The sequence below is a fragment of the Streptopelia decaocto genome (genome assembly GCF_964273445.1).
Source record: "Streptopelia decaocto genome assembly, chromosome: 9".
NCBI classification, from domain to species: Eukaryota; Metazoa; Chordata; class Aves; order Columbiformes; family Columbidae; genus Streptopelia; species Streptopelia decaocto.
The window spans coordinates 9,553,919-9,581,409 of NC_138664.1; the positions used below are offsets into that span (position 1 = coordinate 9,553,919).

The 27,491-nt window shown below is 38.8% G+C and overlaps 1 protein-coding gene across 3 annotated transcripts in view; it reads left to right on the top strand.

The window, feature by feature from the left end:
• Nucleotides 1-24,175, top strand: part of LRRC28 (leucine rich repeat containing 28) — a 56,918-nt gene extending 32,743 nt beyond the window's left edge. For all 3 annotated transcript variants that reach the window (XM_082060544.1, XM_082060545.1, XM_082060546.1), the window contains 5 exons: nt 3,441-3,647; nt 10,529-10,631; nt 13,842-14,017; nt 16,578-16,737; nt 19,654-24,175. In XM_082060544.1, the coding sequence (XP_081916670.1) occupies nt 3,441-3,647; nt 10,529-10,631; nt 13,842-14,017; nt 16,578-16,737; nt 19,654-19,726 (719 nt within the window). In that variant the 3' untranslated portion in view covers nt 19,727-24,175. The remainder of the gene's footprint in view (nt 1-3,440; nt 3,648-10,528; nt 10,632-13,841; nt 14,018-16,577; nt 16,738-19,653) is intronic.
• The last annotated feature ends 3,316 nt before the right edge of the window (nt 24,176-27,491 follow it).

Consider the following 27,491-nt stretch of genomic DNA (forward strand, 5'->3'; position numbering starts at 1 on the left):
TTTCTCGTTGTGTTGAGAGACAAACTCGTTTGGCATTTTTTCATTGGAAAACCCAAACGTGTATGATGACGGTTCCCTGTGCCTTTCTCCAAGTGGCTGGGAAAGCCGTTACCAAGAATGCCAAAGGCTGCTTTTTGGAGCCACAGTAATTGCTTCTGAATCTTTGTGTTATCAAGGATGAAAATTGCTCAAGTGCTGGCAGTCTTAGAATACGGTCTGGAGTGTTTATGTGTACATCTGTGTCACTGGAACCACCTTCAGAAGGCTATAGGCAGGACTCCGGGTATAAAGGTGGGGTAGTGTGTAAATTTACAGTCTGTCAGCCGCTTTGCGTGTACTACACCACGAACATGTTTGTACCATATGGCCAAGCCATAGAACTGCCCAGCTGCCTGTGACGGCAGCAGTTCATGCAGATGGACACAGCTGAAACACTTGGGTCCAAAGAATCGGGCAAGAACTTCACCTTTGGCCTCAGGTTTTTCTGAGTCAGAGGTTTAGCAAAGCTACTGACGATTTGTTTGTTTGTTTTCTGGATTCTGATATCAAAATGGGTCTCAGTGCTCTGCCATGTTGATTTTGATAGTGTTAATCCTACAGCTAATATAAATTTGGAATTACACAGTTATGAATTTCATCAAAATGTAATTGGAACTCTGTGTAGTTTAATAGCAAGGTGTAATGCTTGTCTCTTTCTTAGGGATGGGGGGTGGAATCTCTGAATAAAAGGCCCATCTTTGTCAGTTCTTTTTATTTGGGAATAGCTATTTTCTTTTCTGGGTCTTCCTGAAATTTCCGAAGTCCACCTTTCATGTGCCTTAGTGCTTGCTGAGCTGGTAGCAAGAGAGAGATTTGTACATCCTTCCCTGTGTTTGTTAGCCAAGGCATCCTTCGGTATTTATGTTGCACGATTTTTAATGCATGGATAATAGTATTTTGTAACTAAAAGCTTGAAAAACTTACTAATGGGCTGTTTATATTTTGTGTTATTCCTCTTTATTGTTTTCCTTTAATGAGACTGAAGCCAATTTAGTGTTATTAGTAAATGTCTGAGCATGTTCTGCAAAATGAGTGTTCAACACTCTGGTGGTGAGGCTGCGTGTTGTATATTTAATGTGATGGCACTTCTAAGTTGTTTGGAGTACATTTTAACTTCTGCATGGGTCGGTGGGTGTTTCTGTAACATATGGCACTATATGTTGAAAGCGGATGTTTACATCTGGTATGCATTGGAAGATTAAGGTAGAGAGGATGAAGTTTTGGGCAAGTATGTGTTTTTTGGATGAAGGATAAAGTGAGAATACTTTTATTTCCTCTTAGATTTGAAACATATCATTCTAGCAATGCCTTTGAAACTCTGCCAGCTTTGCCAACAGTAACATTTATGGGATTTTGGACCTAAACTGAATTAGAAAACTGTTTTTAGTGGCAGAGAAAAAGGTTAGTGCATGAAAATAGCTGGGCCTGTTATTGACTGCATGTGGTCAGTGGTTTGGCTGAATGTAGGTGGCTCTTTTCCTGTCACTATTTTCAAGCATATGGCTTTGTTTGTGATGAATATAAAACTCTTTAAAAATGAGTTCTACTGCAGTTCTTTTGCAACAGTAGTCTTTTGCTATTTAGTAGTGATTATTTTGCTTTTGCCATTCATTTTCAATCTTGTAGTAAAAAGGAAACTTTTAAAATAAAGCTTGTGATTCCTGTTGGCTTAAAAACTAAGAGGTTTGAAGAATGTGGTCATCTGTGTATAGCAGCTGCTTTTGTCACTAGTGTTTTCTGAAAGGTTGGATATACTGCGGTGTTGATTCTGTATTGTAGTTAATGCTGGGATTGTTTGCAGTGGGCAGAAACTCCTTTTAAATGTGCACACACGTTTTGTTCAATTAGTACTTCTCTGAAAATCTCTAATACTGAATTATAATGAACTTCCCTTTTTTTCCCGTTCATGTTTTCGGTTTTGAAAGTAACATTTATAGCAGTTTTTCCGAAGGTCAACTTCAGACTTGCCTTATTTTTTCCCCATTGTGTAGAAGACAGCTTGAAATGAACCTTGAATTTGTTTTCCTCTTTAGAGGTTGTATACAAGGTGCTACCTTAAGCTCAGGGAATAGCAAATTTTGTAGCTCCTGCTGCAGAGAGAGCTTAAGGGCACAACAGACTCTGTTTAGCTTTAACAGTGTTACCGTATTTATATATTAAAAAAAAAAAAAATCTGTGTGATAGAGCTGTAAATTGTGCAGATTGTGGATTGTGTAGATTGTCTGATCTTCTCAGTGTAGAAAATTCCAGTGAATCTTGTTTTAGCATCTATCAGATGCAAGAGCTGGTTTCATTTAGCCGACAGCAAAGTACATTTGGTTCTCCAAGATGCTGAGAACTGCAGTAAGAATTAGGGGCACCAGGCACCTCATGAGTTGGTTCCATCGCTGTAAAGTATTAAAACACAGAGCAAAAGTTTCCCCATGTTTGGGGAAAATAAAGTATAGAATTATCCAATTTTTGGAGTAACTGTAAAAGAATAACAAAATAAATAATGGGAGAACCTGTGGAGATGCTTAATAAATTCATCAGTCAGTCCTTAGAGAAATACATCCTGGTCCCACAGACACAAGGAACTCACACTGTTGCATGATCACATCGTACAGGCTCTTAAGAACTTCATTTGTTACCTACAAAAAATAGTGCGATACTATATAAAATACAAAAAGTGCTTTAAAAATTCTTAGAATGTTAAAAAAGAAAATCTCTAGAAGCTGTAATTATTGCAAGTATAGGTTAGAACTTACTGTAGTATTTCTCTACAATATAACATAACACTGTAACTTGCAGTTTATTAAGAAATTTCTTTTCTAATTTAAACTAGGTCTTTTGAATTGTATTATGAAGACAGAGTTGTTATTCCTAAACGTGCTTGGTGAAAGACTGCCACTAAGCAAGAACTGCTATGCATTTATTTGTAAGTCTTGTTGCAAGACAATTTAAGTAAGGTACATATAAGCTTTGCATCCTTAAATTAAAAAAAAAAAAAAGAAATTTGCATGAGTTTGAGTTCATGCAAAACACCCGCAGTAACAAGAAGCTATTTAATGTGAGTTTTTTTGATTTTGGGGTTTTTTCCTAGTTCTGATTTGGGACCAGGAACCTACTTGATATGTCTGACAGTAGTCATTGTCACAATTCAGGAATGCTCTGTCTTGAGAGATCTCATGTTTAAATGTACTGCCTGATAGTTGTTCCTCATCAAAAAGATTTGAAATATGAAGATGCTGGAGATTATAATTATATCAGTTCTGAGCATGGATCAATAGACCAGTGAATTAAGAGAAAACCAGCACAGCTAACTGATGACCTTTGGTTTTGATTTATATGAGATATTTTCTTGTGGTCTTGTTTGTGAAAGTAATTCTATTAATTCTCAATGCCCCCTGTTTGGATTGCAGAGGTTGGAGACCTGAGGGAGCTGCAAACGCTGGACATTTCAACCAACCGTTTGATAACGTTACCTGAAAGGCTGCACATGTGCCTTTCGCTGCAGTACCTGACTGCAGACCGAAACCACCTGTGGTATGTTCCCCGCCACCTCTGCCAACTACCAAGCCTCAACGAGCTCTCCATGGCTGGGAACCGCCTCGCGTTTTTGCCACTCGGTGAGTCACCACCGTCATTGTGCTGGGGGGTGGCTCGGAGGAGGAAAGCAAACTTTCCATCCCAAAAAGAAAAAAAACCAAATTCAACAAGTAATTTTCTTTGATGCTAAGCCATACAAACTCTGTTTATAGAGTTGTCACAGTGATCCTATTGTTGGAAAATATGCTAATAAGTGAAAAAATATGCAGGTTAAGGTTTCATGTCTGTTTTAAAGCAGTAGACCATCTATCAAATTTACTTTATTTTTAGCTAACTGAGAAGAGAAAAAGTTTAAATGATGTTGTGTTTAAATATGGTACTATGTAACCCAAGCTCCACCACTTTGGGTAATGATCTGTTTCTATTTGCTGGATCTGATGATTTAACTAAGATTCTTCAGTTAGGGTTTAAAACTTGCCATGGAATCTCAGTAACTCCACGGAAACTATTTTTCATCATTAGGAATGTCAGTGCTGCATAATCTAGCGAAGGGTTTAGTCTGTGCTGTGTGGAGGCATCCATCAAAACTTCCATGGCAGTATCACAGAGTTTATCTGCCGTTCTCTCAACACTTTGGAAATGTCGAAACAGGTTGTTGTGGTTTAAGCCCAGCTGGCAACTAGGACCACACAGCCGCTCACTCACTCCCCCTCAGTGGGATGTGGGACAGAATCTGAAAGGTAAAAGTGAGAAAGCCTGTGGGTTGAGATAAAGATGGTGTAATAAGTAAAGCAAAAGCTATGCATGCAAGCAAAGCAAACCAGGGAATTCATTCACCGCTCCCATGGCAGGCAGGTGTTTGGCCATCTCCAGGAAAGCCGGGATCCATCACATGGAACAGTTACTTGGGAAAACAAAGGTCATTATTCCAAGTGGCCCCTCCTTCCTTTCTTCTTCCCCCAGCCTTCTATGCTGAGCAGGCTCCATGTGGCAGGAATGTCCCTTGGGTGAGCTGGATCAGCTGCCCTGGCTCTGTTCCCTCCCAGCTCCTGTCCCCCCAGCCCAGGCTGTGGGTGCTGTGAGGAGCAGAAAAGCCCTTGACTCTGGGTACGCCCTGCTCAGCAGTAACTGAAACATCCCTCTGGTATCAGCATTATTCCCATCAACACAAAACACAGCACTGTACCAGCCACTGGGAAGAAAATTAACTCTATCCCAGCCAAAATGAGGATACAGGTCTTCACGAGCAGGAGATGCAGTCAGTGCATGGTGGTTTGTTGTGGAAGTAGTTGTGTTGTCATTAAGTGTGGACTGTTTATTCTGTTTGTGAAAACCAAGTCCTCTTCCACAAGTTTGTTACTTTTTAGCTCTGCCATGGGCTAATCTCTGCTGCAATACAGTCACACATGCAGATCCGCCTTGTCATTTGAATAGCCAGTAATGGTTGTTATAATAGTGTCAGATTTTGGTGTTAATTAGATGCAGATGAAGTTACGATAACCACATTGAAAAGAAGCTGAACATTGAGGTGGCTAAGAATGAGATAATAATTTCTAAATTAATTACTTTTTATAGGTTTAACTTAATTTTTCAGCCTTAGCAATTTCATGTTTAAAGGAGTTTGATGTCTTTCTGATTTTCTTAGCACCTTAGTTTATATTACTGGAAAGTAAGTGCAAGTAATGTCTCCAAACATAGTGTTTTGGTTATGTCCCAACATATGTCATTGTATAAATGAGAAGACGAGTGCCAAGACGCATCATCCAGATTCCGCAGTACTAACTAAAACAAGCAAAGTAACTTCACCTATTTTGGCAAATATTTCCAACTCCATTTCATGAGACAGGGAAGATGAATCCTTTCAATTTTGCAAAAAGAAGATGCTGTTCAGTAAGATGAGATGTGAAATATTAAAAGGTAAAAGATTTGCTACTTTTGCACTAGTAGCTTATCGGTGAGTGAGCTGTGACCTGGATGAGCCATAGATCTGCTGAAGTGTTTCAAGTTCAAAAGGAGGAAATAAATCTCTAATATAATGACACACCTTCTTTTTTCTTTATTTTTAGACTCAAATTCAAAACATTCAAAAGGAACTTTTAAAATAACGGGAAACATCAAAGACTATCAATTGACCTTGTTCAGTAGTTCTTAATAGTGCCTCACTGGTGAACATTTGGAGATAATTTGCTATCTGTGGATATGAAACTGAACCATAAATCCTAGAGTTCAGAGGAAAAGGAGCACAGTAGAAATGTAAATGTTTAATCCTTCCTCTGAAGAATCAGAAGGCTTCGGAGTGGTCAAATGTGATGAAATAAAGTAGAAGAGAGTCAATGCATTGAAAAGCAAAAAGATTAAATCTATATTCTGTTGTATAGGAAAATACTTTTCTTGGTATACAGCACTACACAACAATTACTGAAGTTAAGGCATAAAGGTAGCATTATTTCTGCTAGCTGCACATGTTGGCTAATGTTTGTGTGTATTGCATCCAACTTTACTAGTTAAGGGCTGTGAGTAAGGAAGTTAAATAACAGTGAAAGATACTGCAGAAATATCTACAAGTGATATTCAAGCAAGAATTGTCAAATGATTTTTTTCCACTAGGAAGATGAGTAGAAAAGCAGACATTTTATTAATCTCCTGACAGAATGGGGTTTTTGTCTCTTTTTTTATTAGACATGTCCATGTTAGAAGAAATATGTTTGGAACATATTGCTTAATGCTTTTTAAAGTGTGACTTTATTTATTTCATATGGCGGTTGACATCTACTATGCCAAGGAATCCATTCTTCCTCATCTAAGTGTGTTCCTCTTAGCTGCCAGTGGAGCCTCTTGTTGAGTGTAATGGAAATCTGCATTTTCCTGTTCCTAGATTGATCAGTGTAAGATCCATTCCAGCACTGCTGGAGAGGTACTATGTAGTTTTTTCTCCTGTACATTCTTTCAAGGGAGGTGCATCTTAAGAAAAAAAGTGTGACACTATGAAGCAATTTCACAAAATACAATTAAAATACCTGATACCACTCTGACTTTCAGAACTGGTGAGTGAGCAAGCAGATTGGTAAACAATAATGAATTAATCATTTGTTTTGCAGAATACACTTAATTCTTGGATATGCTAGTATTTTTGTTTTAATTATTACTTTTCAGCTCTTGGATATTCCAGTCTACATTCAAAGAAACAAGACTGCATGGATCTGAGCCTTTGGGCCTTCCTAATAAATTTATTCGCATGGGGGGCGGGAAAAAGTGGAAACTCTATCCTGGACAGCCCTGTTATTGTCAGCTTTCTTGTTGCCCTAATAAATGGTCTTAGGAATTCTGTTCTTGAAGGGCAGATGGAACTACCGATCATTTTATATCAATCTACTTGAAATATGAATTATCCTTTGATAGAAATTTAACTTTAAAATTTTACCATTACCAAATGCTCCAATGCCTGAAAGCAAATTCCATTGCAAGCAGAAATTTGAATCTGATGACATGGCAAAAATAAAATAATTTATGTAATGAAGTACAAATAGAATTAAAATAGGCCAGAAAATCTCAAGTGTACTGGCAGTACAGGGTATGTTATGACAGCAAATATTCAGTGTTATATCACTTTATTGAGAGTTTATGTGTACTTTTTGTTTAGAAAATGGGTCTAGTAATTATCAGTGCACACTAAACAAAGGTCTTATTCTACCTCAGTATATGCTGCTTTTGTGTCTGTGCCCTCACAGTATGGTTAAAAGAGCATCAGTGCAGACACACAAGAGCTTTTGTTCCATCTTCAGCCATGTGGAATGCATATGCCAGGGCCCTGAGGTTAAAAAAAAAAACAGAGGGGGGAGGAAAAAGAAAAAAAAAAAATAGAATTGGGGTTTGTTCAGGACTCATGGCATTGGGTCATTTCTGGAGAAAGGTCTTTGATCTGCGGGCCTGGAAGGAGGAAAGTGGAAATGTTTTAGACACAGTACAGTGCTTGCAAAAGCCACATGAAAACCTTCTTTGTAGCTTGAGCCTTTTCATAGATGGGCAGCTTCCTTCTTTTACAGAGTTCTTCAGAAGCGTGTTTTCTAGAGAACTTTTAACAATATTTGTTGACTGATATAAGACATAAAAATTAATGTGGATGGGATACAAAGAGCTTTTTAAAGTGGTGATTTATTTAAATTTAAACTTTATGGATAGTGTTTGAAACTGGAAAAAAAAATCTTTTGGGGACTAGAAGATGCTTGGTTATTTAATGCAAAGAAACTATATCAAAGAAACATTTATAGTTACAGGCTATTTGGCTTTGGGAATTGAATTTTTCCTACTGAGATATTTTGTCTAACATCCAAAAATTTGCTTTAATTACCTAGGAAATACAGTCAACTCAGAACTCAGAATCTAAACATAGCATAAGATAAAGACAGAGGGAAGAGATGAGATGCAGCCCGACTCCCCCCTCAACGCATATGAAAAGAACAGCTTTAGGGCTTTTTTTGACTTGCCTGATTTTCAGTCAATTTGCATACATCTGGGTAGAAATGAGCAAGATGAGCCTCTGTTAATTTTTTTTTCCATTCTCTAAATTAATAACAGTAGCGCATTCAAGCTACCCAGCAACCCATGGTTTTGTGTTCACGGTGGAATTGGCTCTGCACCACGAGGCGATGTTCTCGGAGCGGTAGGTGTGCCGCGCACACGCTGGCTGCTTCACGTTTCATTGGGTGATTCTTTTCCAGCCTTACAGTATTTCATGGTGTTATAGTGCCTCAGCAGTGCAATATTTTTATTCATTGTAGGATAACAATGTTTTTGTTTTATCTAAAAATATCCCAGAGCTTCACTCAACTATTTTCAGCTGCAATACCGAGCCAAAATAAATCATCTTTTTGAGGTGTTAGCGCATAACGACGCACAGCAGCATCTCACAGCGGTGCCCATCAGTCAGCAGAGATATTTGTACTGGCTGCTTGGGGCAGGATAGTTGGTGGATGCAGCAGATACCTCTGTGAACTGGAATGTCTTTGGGACAGGCTCAAAGAGGCATGTGATGGTTGAACGGGACTCCGGATTGAGCAAAGCTCAGATTATGGTCCCTGAAACCTCTATAGACTGTTGCAGAACAGGGCCTGTATTAAAAGAAAAACAAAACAAAAGCACTCAGTTTTTTCTGTGTTAATATTTTTATTTCAGAGAAGGAATGTATTAATTTTCCATTGGTATCATCACTTGTTCTTTATATCAGAAGTTTGATAATGTGACACCCTCTGCAACTTCTTAGCAGAAGCTTTTCGGGTTTTTGGTACTTACAGCTGCCATTCAAGTGGATGACAGCTGGAGACTTTCAGTATATTTTAAGATGGCCAAACGTTTTTGGGGGGAGATCACTCAAAATATCAATTGCTTTATCTGCACTAAGTGGTGTCCAGAGCTCTTGCTCTTGTATTACCTACTGTCATAGTAGGAAATGATAAGAAATCATTACTCCAAATGGCATTTCTGAACAGAAATATAATGGAATTTTTTTAAACTTCCATTCAGTTCTTCACCACGATAACAAAAGGCTGATTTCTCTGGTTATGTGTATCTTTATGCAAACTGATGTAATTGACAGTTGATAGAGACAGGAAGTCAGAATTAGTCGATATTAGTATCGTCTTGCAATGTGGCTGATTCAGGCAAACACTTGCTTATTTTGCCTAGTTTCTATAACATACTCATAAAAGTTTAAGAAGTTGAATGGCATATGGACATTTTTGTTTATTTTTTCATAATACAATTTGTCTGGGTTGCAGCTCTCACCCCCCGGGCACAGGGCTCTCAAACACTGTTCACTCGCTTTGTGCTTTGTATTAAACACGTGTCTTTTCCCAAGCCCGTATGGTGAGCGGCGCAGGAGCTGCAGATGAAGCAGGCTGCCCAGATGACCCTGCACGTCAGCTTTCCTGCCACGTCAAAACTCTTTTAGACTATTCTTTTTAGTTCGCTGTTGGATTTGTCTTTTTTAATGTCTCGCATTAGCATGTTTTTCACTTGTTTTAATAGCAGGCAGATTTACCACTGACTAGTCCATGCTGACTAGACCACCACTGACTAGTCCACTGACTAGATCATGCTGATAAGCAAAATTCTTGCGTCTGAGAATTCTTCACAGAAGCCTAAATTTTAATTTTGTTCCATTTTCTCACTTAAATTTTCTAAACAAAAAAACCTATTCCATACCTGTATGCTGCTATCTGGAGGTATGTTAATATATTTATACTCTGTGAAGATATTGCTTAAACATGCTGTACTTTTAACTGCCAGCCATGAATATTTTCACAGAAGTCATGCAAGCAGCACACCTTCAGATGGAGTGATCCTTTACTTGGAGCCCCAGCCTTTGTTGTATATTATTCTGCAGTTTAATGCTTGTATATTTTCTTGTGTTCTGTAATTTACTGTGTCACATGGACTTGTTTCCAAATGATTACTGATTGTACTTGCCTATGGCTGATGTAATCAACCAAATATTTCTTCTTGGAGAAAAGAAAGAGTGGGACAGACCACATAATTGTTTAGATCTTTACCGCTTTACTAAAGATAGTGATGCTGTGATTTCGGTGACATGAGGTGAGTTAATGAAAACAGGTTTGACCTTATGAACTTGAAGTATGCACTGTAGATTTGAAATCAATTGTCCCTTTGCTTCTTCAAATTGACTTTAGAGTTTGTCAATGTTAAAATTTAATTATTTATAATGTGATTTTTCAGGGCTACTGGAAAGGGGTTTTTTTGTAGTAATTTAAAATGCTATTTTCTAAACAGCTTTTCAGCTCATCCATAATAAAACCATTGGCTGAAGTTTTACAACTAAGAAGTACTAATTTATGTTTGCTTAAATTGAGTCTAATTGTCTTATTTATAATTCAAGAGCATTGCTTTGCTTATAATTGTCACTGTGTCATCCCTTTTCCCCCTGACTTTTCTTTTCTAATCCCAGATTTAGGTCGTTCTCGGGAGCTACAATATGTTTATGTGGATAACAATATTCATCTGAAAGGCCTCCCGTCTTATCTGTATAATAAAGTCATTGGGTGCAGTGGGTAGGTATGAATTAATTCACGTCTTGCATACATGTTACTTGTAAAATTTCTCATAAATATCTTCCTGTATGATACAACTGATTTTGTGTGTGTGTTATTCAGAACTGATGTTGCTTTGAGGGGATTACTGCAGACCCTGGGGCTGTTATATTTTCATAATAAATCTTCTGTCGTTATTGCTGACTTTCAATATTTTAGTATTAAGCTGTAACAAATAGTGCAGTTATTCTGAAGGAATTTATAATGGTAATGCAAGGCCTAGCTGCATTTAAAGGTTGGCCAAAAATGTAGCCTTCACAGGCTTTCTAGAACTAAAGAATAAACCAAATATTTTTCAATGTGTTGCAGCACCTCTCTGGTTCATAAATTCCCCCACTCTGTAAGTTATGGGCCGTATCTGTCACGTGCAGCTCCTTCACTCATTTTATGTCCCAGTATCAGCTTCTTGTAGGTCTCAGTACCTACCAACTAAAATAAGTAACTTTTTTTAGGAATTGTGGATTGACAGGTATATTTTTACATGTGGATTTTTAAAAATATCCACGGCTGTCTCATGTTTGTGGTTAGGATGTGAGAAAGAAGTGGTCTGTCTAGGACACAAGCTTAATTCTTTCTGCACTGGCACTGGCAAAAATTAGGATCAGCGTCACCGATGAATGGAGCCTTACTGGTGTAAAACTGATCAGAAGCGGATTGTCCCCGTTGCCATCTAATTATAAACTTCTGGTATGCTAACTCTCAGCAAATCTTGCATTAAATATAAATTCCCTCTCTTCAGCCTGCACTCTACTGCAATATGTGAGATGCTGAGTCTTGGCATTTTAAGGTTTTTCTAATATTCCCGTGTCAGCTGGTTGTGTGGTATTTAAATACTTGCCGTTGGATTATAATTCTGCTGAACTGTGTGCAGTCTCAAGCTTCTACTAATCTTGTTTTTCAGAAAAAATAATTTCTAGCCTTTGTTCTTTCAGAACTGATTGCAAATTTTAAGACAGACATTAAATTGACCCTAAACGTAATAAACTGTATTGATTGTGACTGAAAACACTGGTGACAATGCAGGAAATAATATTTGTATTTGTGTACCACCAGATATGTGTCTTTATGTTGTGAAACCATCTCAAAACATCATAGATTATTTTCAAGGAAAATTTTCAATACAGGAAGAATACTTATATATAATATTAAGAAACCAAAGGTTTTATTTGATAATGTGCTGAGTGACATTAAAATCATGTAATAATGGTCGTGTGAAGAATTTCTGTGTTCTTTCCAAGAAGGCATTAGTAACCAATGTGGTGTTTTCATGGGCCAGGCCAGAGTTGAAGATCCGGGCTTTAGTGCTCTGTCTGGTCATCCACTGGAGAATGGAATCTGACATGCTACTGTTACTAGCAGAAAGCTCGATTTCTGAAAATAGAATAGAAATTGCATTGTGTAAGTAATGAATGTCTGGGAATCCTGCAGTCAGGCTGACTGAAAAAAAAATCTTTTTATGTAAGAGGTGATGATCTCAGCACTTAAAATAAATTTTGATCTTATTTTTTGCAGATTGGATTTCATAGTCTCCAGCTAGGTGTATGTCAGTATTGTTGAAGGCAGCCAATAGGTGGTCACAGCTTTTTCTTTTCCCCCAGTTATTTATTCACCAGGGTTCTTCTGCAGTTTAATTTTTTCCAGCTAGATAGAATGTCCTCTGTTCTACTTTTTAACCTCCATGGATTTTATGTGGGTTCATTTTTTAATTCTTTGTTCAGGCACCCAGTGTTACTCATAGGTTGAGACTCATTCCCTAATCCATCCTGATTTAGGGGTGTATATCTCTTGGATTATTCCTCTTGTTTTGTTTTGCTTGTTTACCTTGTTTTTCAGTGTTGTGGTCGGGCATTAATAGCCTCACCCTTTATGTAGAGTAAACCAAACAGGCCAGCTCTGAACTGCAGAAACTATGATGATCTTATGGGTGTGTGTTCTAGCCAAGTTGGTAAGGGGTTAATCAGCTTGGAAATAAAACATCCTAGATGTGTTTGTTGTCATAGCTAACTCATTGGGTATGGATTGCTGGGAAATGGATTGTTGGAATATTGGATCTCTGAATTCCCAATTATATTTTAACCCCATTAATGGTTTGTGGGAAAGTATTAAATATTTAACAAGAGGCTTATTGACTTGCTGTTTGATGCTGCCCTTTTTTGCTGTTTCTCTGGTCTGTTTTTCCTTTAATCAGAGGAGATGAGATCCTTTGTTATCAGAGAAGTACTATGAGATTTCTTTCACATCCGATAAGGTCAAATGCAGTTACCTCAGTTTTAGGTCCAATATCTGGGAAGGCTGACAAATTTGCGTTTCTGTTCCATTTGTTAGGACTGGCCCTAACAAGTTCCTCTTGGCTTCAAATTTAAGTTGTCATAAACAATTCCGATTCCCTTGTTGACTTCCCCAACCTCTCAGTAGAATTTTCCTATGCGTGTGTCTTTGGTATGACAGCTTGTAACAGGGATCACGTAAAGAGTTCTTATTTTTACTACAAGCTAAGTTTCTGTCCTTGGATCCAGAAAACCTTCCTTTTCCTCATATAATTTGGGAAGGACAAGGCTCGTAGACTTGCCAGGTATCTTCCCACTACAGCTTAGGCTGATTGTTTTATTTTTTGTTCACCCATCCACCCCCCACCCTCGCAGGGAGCTCTGTGGGTGAGGGAGGGTACAGTACAGAATCACCCGGTGGCACTTAAATGATATTTTTTGGTGCTTGTACTTTGCCTCACATATTCTAGTTGAGAAATCCGTTACCACTCTCAGCTGTTTGATCCAAAACACAGGAAGACAACTGTTAGGTATGAAACTGCTCCCCTATGTAAAATATTTAGTAATAACGGCAGAGTCTAAGAGAGATGAGCGTGTTGGCAAGGTAAGGGGCATGTAGTGCACTTGGTTCCCCTCCCTGGGATTCTGTGCTAATTTCTCCAGCTTTTGAATGTTGTTTGATAACTAAAGACCTCCAGATGTCCCATGACTAGCATGTCACAGAAGGTGGGGGTCTGTAGAAAATGTGTGTCAACAGATAATGCGTTCTGCAAGGAATCCTTGAAGGATGCTGCACTGAAGAACAGTATCAAGGATACTTTGGGTTGGTCATCTGGGCTTCTCCATAACATTACTTTCGTTTGTTTGTTTTCTAAACATTTTTAAATGTCTTGTGTCTTTCTAGTTGTGGTTCTCCAATCCAAGTTTCAGAGGTGAAATTGCTCTCTTTTTCATCGGGCCAGTTAACTGTGTTCCTGCCAGCAGAGGTGAAATCCATCGGGACAGAAACAGATCGCGTGCTGCCTTTGCAAGAACTGGCCATGAGGACCCTCTATAACACCTACTGCAGGTTTTTAAAAGGTATGACATTTCTGCATTCTTCAGATTACAGCGTGGAAGTGCTTTTCTGGCAGTGATAGGAACATTTCAAAGAGCTGGGCAAGGATTTATATTTTAAAAGATTTGTTTAGTCAAATTAGGTTTTAAATGCTGTATTAGAGCAAAAATGTCCAGTATCTAAGAACAGAGATCCAAAAACTATTTCTAAGGTCGAGTGGTGTTTACAAATGGTTTCTTTCTTGAGGACTGTATAAAGAAGGATGCTTTTTGCAGGAGAAACTATTTAATGGAAATAGATGAGAATTACAGTTCCTGAGGCAAGATTAGATGCATCAGCCACCAATGCAACCTCTTGCCAGGCTGCACACTCCTAAGCTGGCAGACTTGTTACACGTAAGGCAGAAGAAATGCGAGCAGCCTTGGCCGTGTCAGTACAACGTGACAGCTGAGCTGGTTTAGTTCTGCCCCAGTTCAGACTCTTTGCTCATCTGGTTGCGCATCGTGGGATCACATGACTTAGCAATATTTTATAATAACCTGCAGATTCAGATTTTTGTCAGATTTAGATGTATGGTGACTCCCCCCCGTTCACAGCATCTTTGGAATTCGTCAGCTTTGGAGGTGGAAGTAGAAAGCAGAAGGGCAGAGTTACGATGCGGAAGATCAGAGGGTTGTAAGGGGTCACTTGTACCATGGCCACTGGAGGAAATCATAACTGCAGAACTATTGCTTTGCCAGAAAAAGTGTACGAGAAGGTCTGCAGCAAATACACGGAAGGGAAGAAGCTTCATGTTGAGGGGCAGGGTGAACAAACAAGTCTGTGTCCATGGGACACGGCGCTGCTTTGTGGAGAACGTGTTCCCTGGCATAGACAACGTATTAATTGACCAGCTTGTAGTTGTGTATTTCTGTGTATCAGGAGAGGAGAAGCTTTTAGTTGTTTGCTATGAGGATATCAGCTGCACCAAAACTGCACAATGACAGTTGCTGTTTCATTTTCTTTTGCAAATTCTAGTCTTTGAAAAGGAGTTTGAGAACATCAGGTACAAGATCTCCTAAATCAGTAACTGCTTTTCTCACCCCATTGTGATTTGCACAATAATTTCTGGAATATGACTGTGAATGTGGTTCTTGAAGATGCTGAAGTTTGGTTTAGGAATAGCAAGTTAACATTGCAAAATCAGTGTAAGAAATGGTTCGTAGATGGCTTATACAAGGCCTTGAGCATGATATCTGTTTGCAGACAAGGTGTGGAACCTTAAAAGGGTAGTGAAACTTTTTTTTAATGATCTTTTCCGTTTCAGTTTTCTACACTGTACTTTGTAGTCTTTTTAGATATTTATATACACACACACACAAATATACCTTATTCAAGACTGTGCATCACCACTGGCGACACCCACATTTCACTGAGGGAGGAGTAATGCAGAGTTCAGGCAGGTGTTAGATAATGGGTGTTGGGGAAGCAGGTGGCACAGGTGATTAAAGTAGCAGATTCGATCTGTCACTGCCTAAATTTGCAGTTTCAAGGGTGCTGTTAAATACTTAGCTCCTCCTAGGTCAGTATGACAGAAGTGATTGGACTGCTTTTCCTCAATCTTTGCTTGGGTACAGAATGTAACCTTTTCTTTCTGACGCAAATGTACTATTAGTCACATTTGTCGTCTCAGTTGAGGCTGTTGCGGTACATTGTGTATAGGGTTAAACCGTACAGTGTTTGAAAGCTGAAACTGGTGTGATATCACAAAACTGATTTATCAGGTACTGCGTCTTGTCTTGATTACTCAGCACCTAAACTCATTCACCTGTCTTGGCTGTCTCTCAGTTTCTAGATGGAGATTAGCATCTCGGTTTTAATTTCTAAACCAGAATGTGGCTGGGGCAGAGGCTGATCAAATGATTGCTCTTTCACATGAAATGACCCCTTTTGGTGAAAATGAAGGCATTTTGTAAACTGTGGGGGCACACTGAAGAGGTGGTGAATGTACTGATCTTTTTAGAGTGGTCCCTTTGGTTGGACCTGTGAGAATTATGCTCGGCTGGATTGTATGTCGAGTAATTCAGAATACTTCAGATCCCTTTTTGCTGATGGTGGAGTTCGGGCTTTTTAGTGAGTTTAGCTATCCTGCTGAGTTGGTTGCTGAATTATGTTGGTAAAATAATACTGATATCCTTTTCAGAATTTTAATTATCATTACTAATTATTTTAACTACCAGTTATTAATTACTAAACACCTGTCTTGTTCATCTTTGTGTCTAACAATGCTTTATGATCTATTAATGGCTTTTATTATTTGCTTGAGCCATAATATTTTTACCTGGATATTTGGGACCAGTTAATCTTATGCCTGCAGATGCTAAAATCATACATTTAACTTCAACTTTTTGAACTTACACATGAAAAGCACCATGTACTTCACTCTAATTGTGGTAATTTGTGTTACGTTGCTGTTCTTTTGACAAAATCTTAAGAATGTGAGACAGCTTATTTTCTGAATTGTTCATGGATCTTGCTTGTTGTGCTTGCCGTTATCATGCAGTTGTTTTGTTACAAACCTTTTTTGTTTCTTTTCTTCTCTAGATTTGAACTTTCTGACCCCAATCTCACTACCCAAAAGCCTCTTGGAATTGCTGCACTGTCCCTTGGGACACTGCCACCGCTGCAGCCAGCCCATGTTTACCATTGTCTACCCAAAGCTCTTTCCCTTGAGGGAAACTCCAATGGCAGGATTGCATCAAGGGTAATTATACAGGAAATTACACTGGGGTTTCATTTAGGAAGAAAAACACCTTATGGAACAAAGCATAATTCTTAAGGATTTTTTTTAAAAAACTTAGCAGCCTTTCAAATCTAAAGCCCCTGTCATATGATTGCATATGAAGGCTGACAAATCTTTTCTTTTACATACATGTGTATTTATTAATACAAGACAACCAGCATACTGCTGTTAGGCTGTTTAACACAGGCTATAACACTTGCCTCTTTCAGACCGCTGTGTGATAGTGGAGGGTTTCAAAACGATGGGATTGACTTGGCTGTGGTGGCACAGCACATGCACGGCACTTCTGTGCCTTGGGAAGGAAATACTGCCTAACACCCAGTATTTCCCCTGATGATCTCAACCCCGAACTCAGGAGGATGCCACCGCCAAATAGAAGTGCTGTAGGATTAAAGGCAGAAAAAAACTCTAAAGCCAGAGCTTAATTAAAATGTTCTGTGGTAAAATACTCTTGTTTTTCTTTCCATGCTAATTAACTTGAGATATGCTGTGGAAACATTCCTACATTGTAACATACGTTTCATAGCAATACATCTCTTTAAACAGTTGTGTGTCCGCAGGATTCACAAGTCAAGCACGTTACAGTCATAGAAGGGACTCAAAACTGGGAGGTGGTTCAGGGAATATTGCCCTCATGTAGATAAAGATTTAAAATACCTTTGAGGTGAGCACTAATCATTTTTCAGTGATTCTTTGCCTAACCCCTATGAATCTGTAGCCTGCCATGAGCTAGAACATCAACAAATATACTTTCTGCAGTGGAAGAATATAATCAGAGAAATTTCAGCTGGTTCTACTAGGACAAAAGTGCAGTGCTGTTTGTAACTAAAAAAGAAAGTTTATGGAAAAGTAATTTGCAGTTAAGTAAATCCAATGCTCAGGTGCTTTTTAGAGAATTCATGTCAAGCCATTAGTTGCAAAGCATCTGCGTAAAGGTGGGGAGCAGAAAAGTGCTCTAAAAAGCAATGTTTCAAAAATTACTTGTTGGTATATATAATGCACAAGGATGCTACTTAGTTCTTGTCCTGCTGAAACCCTTGATTTGACAGCTAACTTCTATAAGAATAAGAAACCGCGTTTCAATAGATAGATCTTAAAAAAAAAAAAGAGACTAATTGGTGATTCAGGTTGATGGTTCCTATTTTCACAGCTGTATCACAGGTTATTTTGCTGTGAGTTTGTGACATAAGAGGTATCTGATTTGTAAGCAATTCAGCTTTATGAAATGAAAACAACTTAGGTATGCAAAATCAGGACAGGAGCCAGAACACTGCATAAATGTTATATTGGAAAAGACATCTTTCTTAGAAAGATCTGGTTGTGGTGATTGCATACTTCAACTTGCCATTCTGTTACACTTCAGTCATATGTTGAAATTCAATGGATTTCATGTTGAGTGAAATAAATTACTTTCACATTACAGTCATTATATTCAGGGCGGCATAAGATGTTATAATCATGCTAGAAAGAATTTCATTCAAGCCTTTAGCTCCACTAGAATGGTATAATTTTCTAAGCAAGTGTTGCAAAACTACTTGGTGGTCACTAAATCCTTGTATTATCCAAAATAACCCAACAATGGGAGAGTTTGGACTAGAGGCCTCTACTTTCTAAGTAATTGCTAAGCATTGCTCATTGTAGAATGCTATGAGATGACAGACACATCAGGAGACAGCTTTGGGAATTATTAAAGTTATGACTCAACGAAAGCATATCTGAAGGCTATTTTGGAAGAACAGTATATTAACGTTCTAAAATATATTGATGGAAACTATTTATTTCTGCATGGTTTTCACTTATTTAAAAAGTGATTATCATTCCCTCGCTTCGACAAGAATGTACTGCAAAATGTTCTGCAAAATGCCATGATGAATACAGTCTTAAGTAGCTGACATTTGATGCAAATCCAGAGAAAGTGAGATCTGAGCAGAGTAGCCCATCATCCTTATCTCTGTAGCTTGTGCACTTGACGTTGTAAGATTATGTGGAATTGTAGAGGTGTGATAGCTGGTTTAGAGAGACGTGAAGGACGGGGTTTCTGTTCTAAAGAGCTTACAGTGACCATGAAAACACACAGAGTAGGGATCCTGAACATTGGAACAGTGCTGATTAGCACATGCCACATCCACGCCAGTAACTTCTGTCTGCATTTCCTTATCACGTGCTGTATCCTCTTATAGGAAAGGATATTTCAGTGTTGAACTGGATTTCTGTATCAGAAGAAGCAGAGATGACATGAGTCCTGGGTAAAGTGGGATTTCTCAGTTAGTAGAAACCAGATCTTAGGATTTTTAAAGCGGGTATCTAGGTCCCTGCCGGGATGGGGGCAGGAGCAGGGTCAATGTGAGCGCAGCCAGGGCAGTGTCACACTTTCAAGTTACCCCCCCCGCTGTAGTACCAGGCACAAAGCGACAGCCCTGCGGGTCAATCGGCCTTTCTGAAGATCTGGGCCCAGCTCGTTCACTCAGCTGAGCCAAAGGAGGTCACTGGACTTCAGTCATTTCATGCGTACAAGCAGTAATTTAAGAAACACATGAGCAAAGCTGGAGCAAAGAGTTGCCCAGCTATTTTCCTTTTAGCTGTTAAACCTACTGGCTATGACACCCAGCCACACCCTCCACAGAAAGAAAAACCACATGCTGCTGCTTTAAACCTAATACATTAGAAACCAGGAAGGTTTTTGAGAACCCCTGCAATGTTTCCTTGCCTTTGTATCAGGCACTGATTATAGAGCAAGTGAACCTGCTTTTTCTAAAGTGTCCAGATCGGCTAATCCTGTATTTTACAAATCAGCACATTGTCTGCTGTGGAATGGGGCCAGGAGCTTTAATCTTCACTGACAACTGTTTCTCCCCCCCTTTATTTTTTCTTTTCTAGGAGGACAACTGTTAGTTTTGTGGCATACTGCTGCTCCACCCAGTGTCTGCAGACTTTTGACCTACTGAGTTGATAAACATGTAAAACTACTCAGGAGTGCTGCCAGTTTAAAGCTGCATTAGACGTCGTATCCCATTGGTACTGGAATTCTGTGTGTGCGCGTGTGCCAAGGCAGAAGTGCCCAGTCGGGAACAGTAAGAGGCACTTAAATCCTGCCCTATCAGGTTTGGATGAACTGGAGAAACTTTTCGGAAGTGTAAATACCAAGCCTTTAAAAGTATTAACTTCTCTCTCCTCCAAGACAGCGTACAAACCAAACAAATTCACAAGCTCTGACTTCAGGATTTCCAATATTTTTCAAATGCGGCTGTCTTCACGTTGACCCATTGCATCACTGGAGGCTGTTTTCATTCTTTTAACGGGGGGAAAAAAAAAGTCCAGTTATGACAAACCGGTTTTCATTTGTTCCCCATCATACTCATCACCCCTACAGCAGGATTCAGGTGTATAGATCTGAGCCTACAGAAACATTTGATGGATCCCAGTGACTTTCCCATTTAGCTTTATTTTCTTCCTCACATCTGAGTATTTTCCCCAGTGGAGTTATCCCAGTTGTATACCAGGTCTTTGACAGTTAACTGTGCTTTAAATCCACATATTTAAAAGCAGATCTTTCTTTCTGGTGTCATTAGAAGCACCACAGATTTATTTGGAGTAACTAAGTTATGATTGGAGACTAAGGATTCTGTTTTGGTAGGGGAGGCCGGTACTGCTGTCTGCACTGAGTGCTCTCGCTGCAGCATGTTTGAGGGTGTGCTATGTTTATTTCATTGCTTGAGTTTTTTATTTTTAAAAACACTTCCCCTTTTGCTTCTTTCAGTTCTTCAGGAAGAAAATGAATTTAAGGACAAATTTCACTTGGGGGGAAAAAAAAGCTAGGAATATGATTGTAATATTTATCTATATTTATTATATTTTTACAATTGCAGACTGTAGATCTGCAGAGAGTTGGTTTTCACCTTTTTCTATATTCAGCATTTGGCTGACTTGTGATAGTGTGTCAGTGGAGTGTGTTAACCTCAGAGACGCCTGGAAATCCGGGGTGGGGACGTATGTGCATCTCCATGCATAGGTAAATATGCATATATTGTTATCTTCACAAAGGGCTGTAAGATTTGTTTTCATATATTAATGGCAGATGTAGCACAAATTTCCACTATCGTATTTTTGGGAGTCCTTTTTTGTTAGATCTTGTTCATTTTAAATAAAGGACAATGGGTGGGGGAAAAAAGGGCCCAAAATGTCTGCATGACTTAAAATTTCAATTTTACCCTGAAACAATTTATACAAAATTATCCCCTCTTGACTTGTTTTGGAATATACCATTTTTAAAATACAATCCATTCTTTTCTTTTTTACTTTTATTTCTTAGATATAAACTACTTGTTGATTTGGCACAGTATGCTGCTCTGTGCAGTAGGTACTTAAAAGCTGAAATAGGAATGAATGAATCAATTTGTTATAAAAATGGCAAGATAAAGAGACTTATTTGGTAGAGCATTAGCATATGTTGTGGTGAGGTGTACATACTTGGAAGGGAGGAGGCACTAAAACATTTTCCTTTTGCCAAAGAAGCATTTGTCCCTGCTGCAGGCTTCCTGGCATCTCTTCAATAAAGAGAGTATCTTAAGAGCTTAAGAGAGGTCCAGAAAGGCAGGTTTTGAGAGCAGAATTTTTAGGTTGTGCATGTCACTTGTAAAAGCTTTGCTGGTTTTATTGGGTTGGTTTTAGAGAGTTGAATTAGCATTAAGAAATGTAAAACTAATTGTTCAGGAATGCAAGTATCATCCACTGTTTAAGAATTGTGAAACTTTCTAAAATAAATCCCATTTATTAAATCCGCCTTGCAGCAGGGGAAAGAGCCATGTCCGAGCAGACTTCGGACTATTGGATTTCTGACTCTGTCATTCCACTGATTGGTTTCCATATTGATATCCCCACCAGGCCTTCCCACCCAGCGGGATTTACCGCTGAAGCAGCAAAATGAATCTTCAGCTTTTTCCTTTTTGTTCGGTACTACACAGCTGAGATGTAAATCACCCATGTACAGTTATAACTGTTTCAGAAATGTACAAGTGTAGTACAGAATCTGTTTTTTTAATGGATAAGGCAACTATGATAGTGTTACAAATAGTATTTTTTGATACAATGCTCTGATCAGGAGTTTTCAGTATTATTTTTGCTGTGGCTTCCTCTGTTGTCTTTGAAGGAAATGTTTTGTTGAAAGTTTTTGTCCTTTTTTTTAGCAACTTACAGACTTCGAAGCACAGATTATTTCTAAATTCAATCTATAAAGCTTATTTTGGAGCTAAATCTCTTGATCAGCTAAAAGGCATTGACATTTGTTTTGTTAGGAGTCAGATCGTAAGAATGGAGCTTGATCTTTTTAATTACTACTATTTAAGTTCTATTTTCTTTTTTCATCCTATAATTGAATTATTTTTTTATTGAGTTCATACCAGTCTCTTTATTATTATCTACAAATGCAGTTCAGAAATTTAGTCTGTTCTATAAGCAGGATGACTCTTAACTAACACTTTAATAGATGATATTTCAAGAATGGAATGTTTAATGAATAAGTGGCTTAAATACGCAATGAAGCTGAAATGTCATACACTATTTTTATAAAACAAGGAAGAGGAAAGCCAATATATAGACTGAAAATGCAGCTTAAATTCATGTTTCTCTGTTTTTTTTTTTTTTTAATAGAAACAGTGTTTGTATTCATCTTTCTTTGGTTGATATTGTTCTATTATAGATTAAAATAAATCCATTCTCACTTGTCCAAATTTTTCTAAAGTTGTTCTACTGTAAGAGTATTTTGTAAGTAGCTGACATGATGAGAGCCAGCTCTGCAGGCTGCAGAGGAGAGAGGGAGCTTCTTGCTGATTGAACTGTGCATCACTTGTTTTTCACTACAAGGTGTTGCGATACTTGGACTTCTCTTTAACGCATATATTTCTAGGTGATTTTTGATTGCTTGCTCTTGTTCATCAGGTTAGTTCACACTGAGTTAAAATTTTCCTTGTACTGCAAAAGAGTCTGGTTCCAGCAGTTGAAAAAAATTACCATTTTAAAAGGGGTTTTGATCGTAAAAAGAGATCTTAACTCCTTGCTTTTTCTAGGTGGTATAAAGAGAGAGGTACAGGAGAGAAATGAGGGAAAGTAAGTCTGCAACCCATTGATGTCGCTATAATTTTTTTTCTGAGTAAATATTAACTTCTGATGCAATTAGGGAGCACAGCATAACTTTTGTTTATGTTGTGATAACAAGCACCATATTAATAAAATTGGGACCCTGCTGCTTATAGAAATAGCTTTTTGTTCTGCCACAAAGAAGCCAGAGGAATCTCTGGCTTTGTTTAAAAATCCTGTGCGAGAGGTTTTACCACGGCCACTGTTAGGTTTGGAACACTTCTTGGGAGCCTTCCTGTGACTCCCCGGGAGGATCAGAAATACAAATGTCCTTTCCTGTGTGAAGAACAAGGTCTAATATCAAGAAGTTCATATTGTTCTGGTTTGGCCTGATCGTTCTCTTGGGCTTTTACTGAAGTTCATGACAAACCTTCTGTTTACTTCGTTGTGGTGAGGTTAAGATCTTTCACTGAGCAGAGCGGAGCTGTTCGTTGCCAAGTTGGCTTCAATTCTTATATATCGAATTCTGCTGAATCCCTTTTTCTGGCACGAAGGGAGGATGAGACTGTGGTGACATCCGTGTGGCGACAGCGTGTCAGGTTCTACTGACATCCCGGCCGAGCTGACAACTGGAGGATGACAAACCTTTCACCAGAGAGGATGACTTTTCTGTGGAGGCCACTGCAGCCCCATCAGAGCACCACTGATAACAGAAGAACTTTGGCTTGATGTCAGTGGAGGTTGGATCAAGTTTTAACTGATGAGAGAGAAGAATGTGTTTTACCTTTTTTGTATTTCTTGCAAAAACTGCAACAATGATGTTGAAGTCCATGCCTGCTGCTAGGCAGCCTTTCTATCTGCAGCTGAATTTACGTAATTCCAAGATATAACTATCTTTGCCTCTTACCTCCCTCTTAATACTACTCACATTGTTGCAAAATGTTGTAGTTAACTTGAGATGGAAGAGGCTGAGTAAATTGAATCCAGAGTTTTTATTACTTTTTGTATTACAGACCTATTTTGTAAGAGACCAAAGGTCTGGTGGAAAGAAATAGCAAGGTTCATGTGAAGTCTTCATTACTTTTGCTTTTATGTGCCCTTCTTTGGATTACAACTTGAACTTGGATTACAATTAAGTTTGTTCTATGTCTGTTGAAAGCAAACGTGTATTGCTTTTTTGCTCTGTATTAACCAAATGTCACTTGGTGTGAAGGTGAGCTTGCTAGATGTTTTATTTAAAGTTAGTGGTGCAATTTATTGTATGTGCTTGTTAATAAACTATATTTTTTGATAGAATTACACTTTATTAAAGTTAACTAAATTCTTACTCCTGGGGCTATTAAGCTATGTTAAAATGTAGCATTTCATTTATATTTCAGTTCATTTGCGTAGCAAATAGCTATTAATATGTCTCTTGTCCCAAGGCTGAAGAGGTGGGGTGAAGACACTTCTTAAAACACCACCAAGCCAAACCCAGTTTACTTAATCCCTTTGTCTCAGACAGTGTAGTTCACCAGAGATTGCACAGCAGGAACAAAACCCATATGGAAACGTTACTTTAGACCCTTCTATGGATTGATCAAAAGAAAAGCAGCTTTCAGTAGGGCTGTCTTATGTGCCACCCTGATAGTCCCTAGATGTGGCTGTGGTTCATGTATTATTTACTAAGCAGCATTCAGCAGCTTTTTCCCCTGATCTAACAGATACCATAGGAACAAGGCTGCCAAAAATAAGTAGTAATTAAGCATCTGTTTTTCCAGTTATTTCGCTCCTTACTGTGCAGCATTTTGCTTCAGTCAAAGCTGCTGCTCTCTTCTGATGAGTTCTTTGAGTTGAATTATTGTATGTGTTTTGGGTGAATATGAGCATTCTTAAATGACATCTACGTTGGCCAAGGTGACTCTGAACATCAGTTACAATGGGTGCCTTGAAGGGTTTAGACATCGTTCAGGCTTCCCTGGTGCATATTTGCTAGTGAGTTTACAATGACTCGCCTTTTTAGGACTGTACAAATGACAACATAAATTTTCCTACCCTTGCAGCATCGGTAACCTCGGTTTTCGAGCAGCAGGAGGAGGTTGCGAGTCCCTCAGTAACTGAGATGGAGGGGGAGAACAACCCTTCACCTGTAACTTTGACCAACCGCTGCTGTGTCCCGTATGAATTAGAAAGAAACAAATGGGAAGAGCTTAACATCCTTTTCCTTTGCAATTAAAAGTACTTGGCATAAATGCAAGTGAAGTGGAAACTTCACGGACTGAATAATGCCATTGTGTGCAGGAAATGAGAGGAGCTGAGATCTCGCTTGGAAAGGCACTGGATGTTTTGTGACTTCTAAGCCAAGATTTAGGGCTGTTCTATGTGCTGACATTTTGGGAACTTGAGAGCCGAATTGAAATACTGCATCTGTATCTTCAAACTTCAGTGATCACTTAGTATTACAGTAGATCCCTCTCTGTTCCACACTGAAGAATCTTACCAGTATTCCCCTTAGGTGGCTCAGGGAGCCTGTGAGTGGCCATTTATAGTGATCTGATCTCTGCTACTTCACCAAGGAAGAGAGAGCAAGAGATAATCAAATGCTTTCTCTATCTTTTGACATTTTAAATAATTTTTTCAGCACCCATTATGCTGTTCAGACATCCCCTGCGCCCAGGCAAAAGACCTTGACACATCTGTGAGAAATCTTGAGTCTCAAGAACTAAAGCAGTTCTGTTGTTGGAGGTGCTGAAGTGATTTGACTTTCTGATGATGCCTTCCAAGTGGCAATCAAGAGCTCATTTCTCAGGTACCCTGATGCTCTTCTGTATGTTCGTGAGGAATGTAAATATTGACTGGCTCTTTCTGTCAAAGTAAGCTGTCAGTCATGGATGGCTGTTCTGTTGCTAAATACGACTACAACCATGGTATGAGGACCGGGGCCTTGAAGGTGTTCTGCTGTCATTGTCTGTGAACCTCATGAAGTTACAAGGCTTAACTTTTTTTTCTTCAGATCAATGGAGAAAGCTTTTGTGTAATGTAAAATGTGATGCTGAGTTTGTGTATTGATTGGTGCTACGAATGTGCTCTAAGTGCACTTCTGTAACAGCGAATCAAGCTATTCTGGTAAGAAAGCAAAAAATGCATTGTTAAATTCCTGTTTGGTGCAACTAAGGTCCACTGGAAGACTAGTGTTTTGTTTAAGAATGAGAAACCGCTCCGGTACGTAATCTATGGTAAAATAGAGATATGGTCTGAAGATAACTGGCAACATTGCCTAGATCTTACGAAAAATATGTTTAAAAAGAAAACCAGTGTTCCTTGTAGGAGCAAGTATTAACTAACGGTGACATTAATATGCCCCGTTCTGCTTTTTTTGATCCACTTTCTGGCTCCCAGAATTCTGCACTTGTAGCTATTATGTCAATATTATTATGTTTCCTTTATACTTTAGAATTTTAACCATTGATTTTTATTGTTAAAGCAATTAGAAGAATCAAGCTTAATATTTTTGGGTCAATTTGTGATAACTCTGATTGCTTCACTGGCACTGAAGTACTGAAACAGCCTGAGCATGGACTTGAATTTGGCTGCTTTTTCTTTTGCCCAGTTTCTGTTGGCTCTCTAATTTCATTTTACAAAAAGCCAAATCAATGTAGATTATACAGGAAGAGGAGAATTACCAAGAAAAACAGCTTTAACTTTCTTCAGAAAGCCTATCTTGGAATAGGGCTGGCAAGTTCTCCAAACGAATTCTAGGTAAGTGCTCCTTTCAGAGTAGGATGAAAAGCAGTGAGTTGTCCAGGCAGCAGAGAACCCCATGTCTGAAAGGACCAGGATTCATTAGTCTGTGTAGTCACACCTTACTGTTCTGTATCCTTGTTTCTATAAAAAACTGAGTAATTGCCAGGATGGGGAGTTAGTTTGTATCGTACCTCTTTGTAGAATTAAGATTGATTTTTATACTTCTATTGATACGCTCATTAGTTTCGCAGTTTAATACCTCTTTTGTTTCTCCTCCTGTACAGTTGCAAATAACAGCCCTTCTTTCCTTTCTCAGTGCTCACTCCTGGCTAGAAAATGTTGCTGTGTTCTCTGCTCAGTACACAAACTCATGCTGTGGTCCCACTGTCACTAACGTGAAAGCATCACCTGTGCGTTACCTGCACAGTGACACAGGTTTGTTCTTCAGCAGGCAAAAGCACCTAGTCATGTTTCTGTAAAATTATCCAGATCACAAATATGCAATCTATTCCTGGCTGCAGATAAATAACTTAAATTAATGGATTCCTTTATATTAAATCAGTACTTCGTATCAGATTTTTAGATCTAGTGGTATCTAATCCTGGCTCTAAAGCCAGGATGTTATGAAACATGGGGGCTTGAATTTCTCCGGTAGCTCTATCTAAACTGTAGCCAAACTTCTATCTGATTCCTATAAGGATACTTGGAAGCAGGTTTGAATTGAAAACCTCTTTTTAATTATCTCTTTTTTCCCTCCTCCCTCAAGGAAGCTCAAACGGTGCAGAACTGGTCCCCACCAGACAGACGGTTCTTTCCAGGTCAGTGCTGAGCCCGTTCCCCCCCAGCTCCCGCTGTCTGACACCCCTGCCCCGCTCGCTGCTCTCTGGCCCCAAGCTGCAAAGATGAAAAATATTGATTCC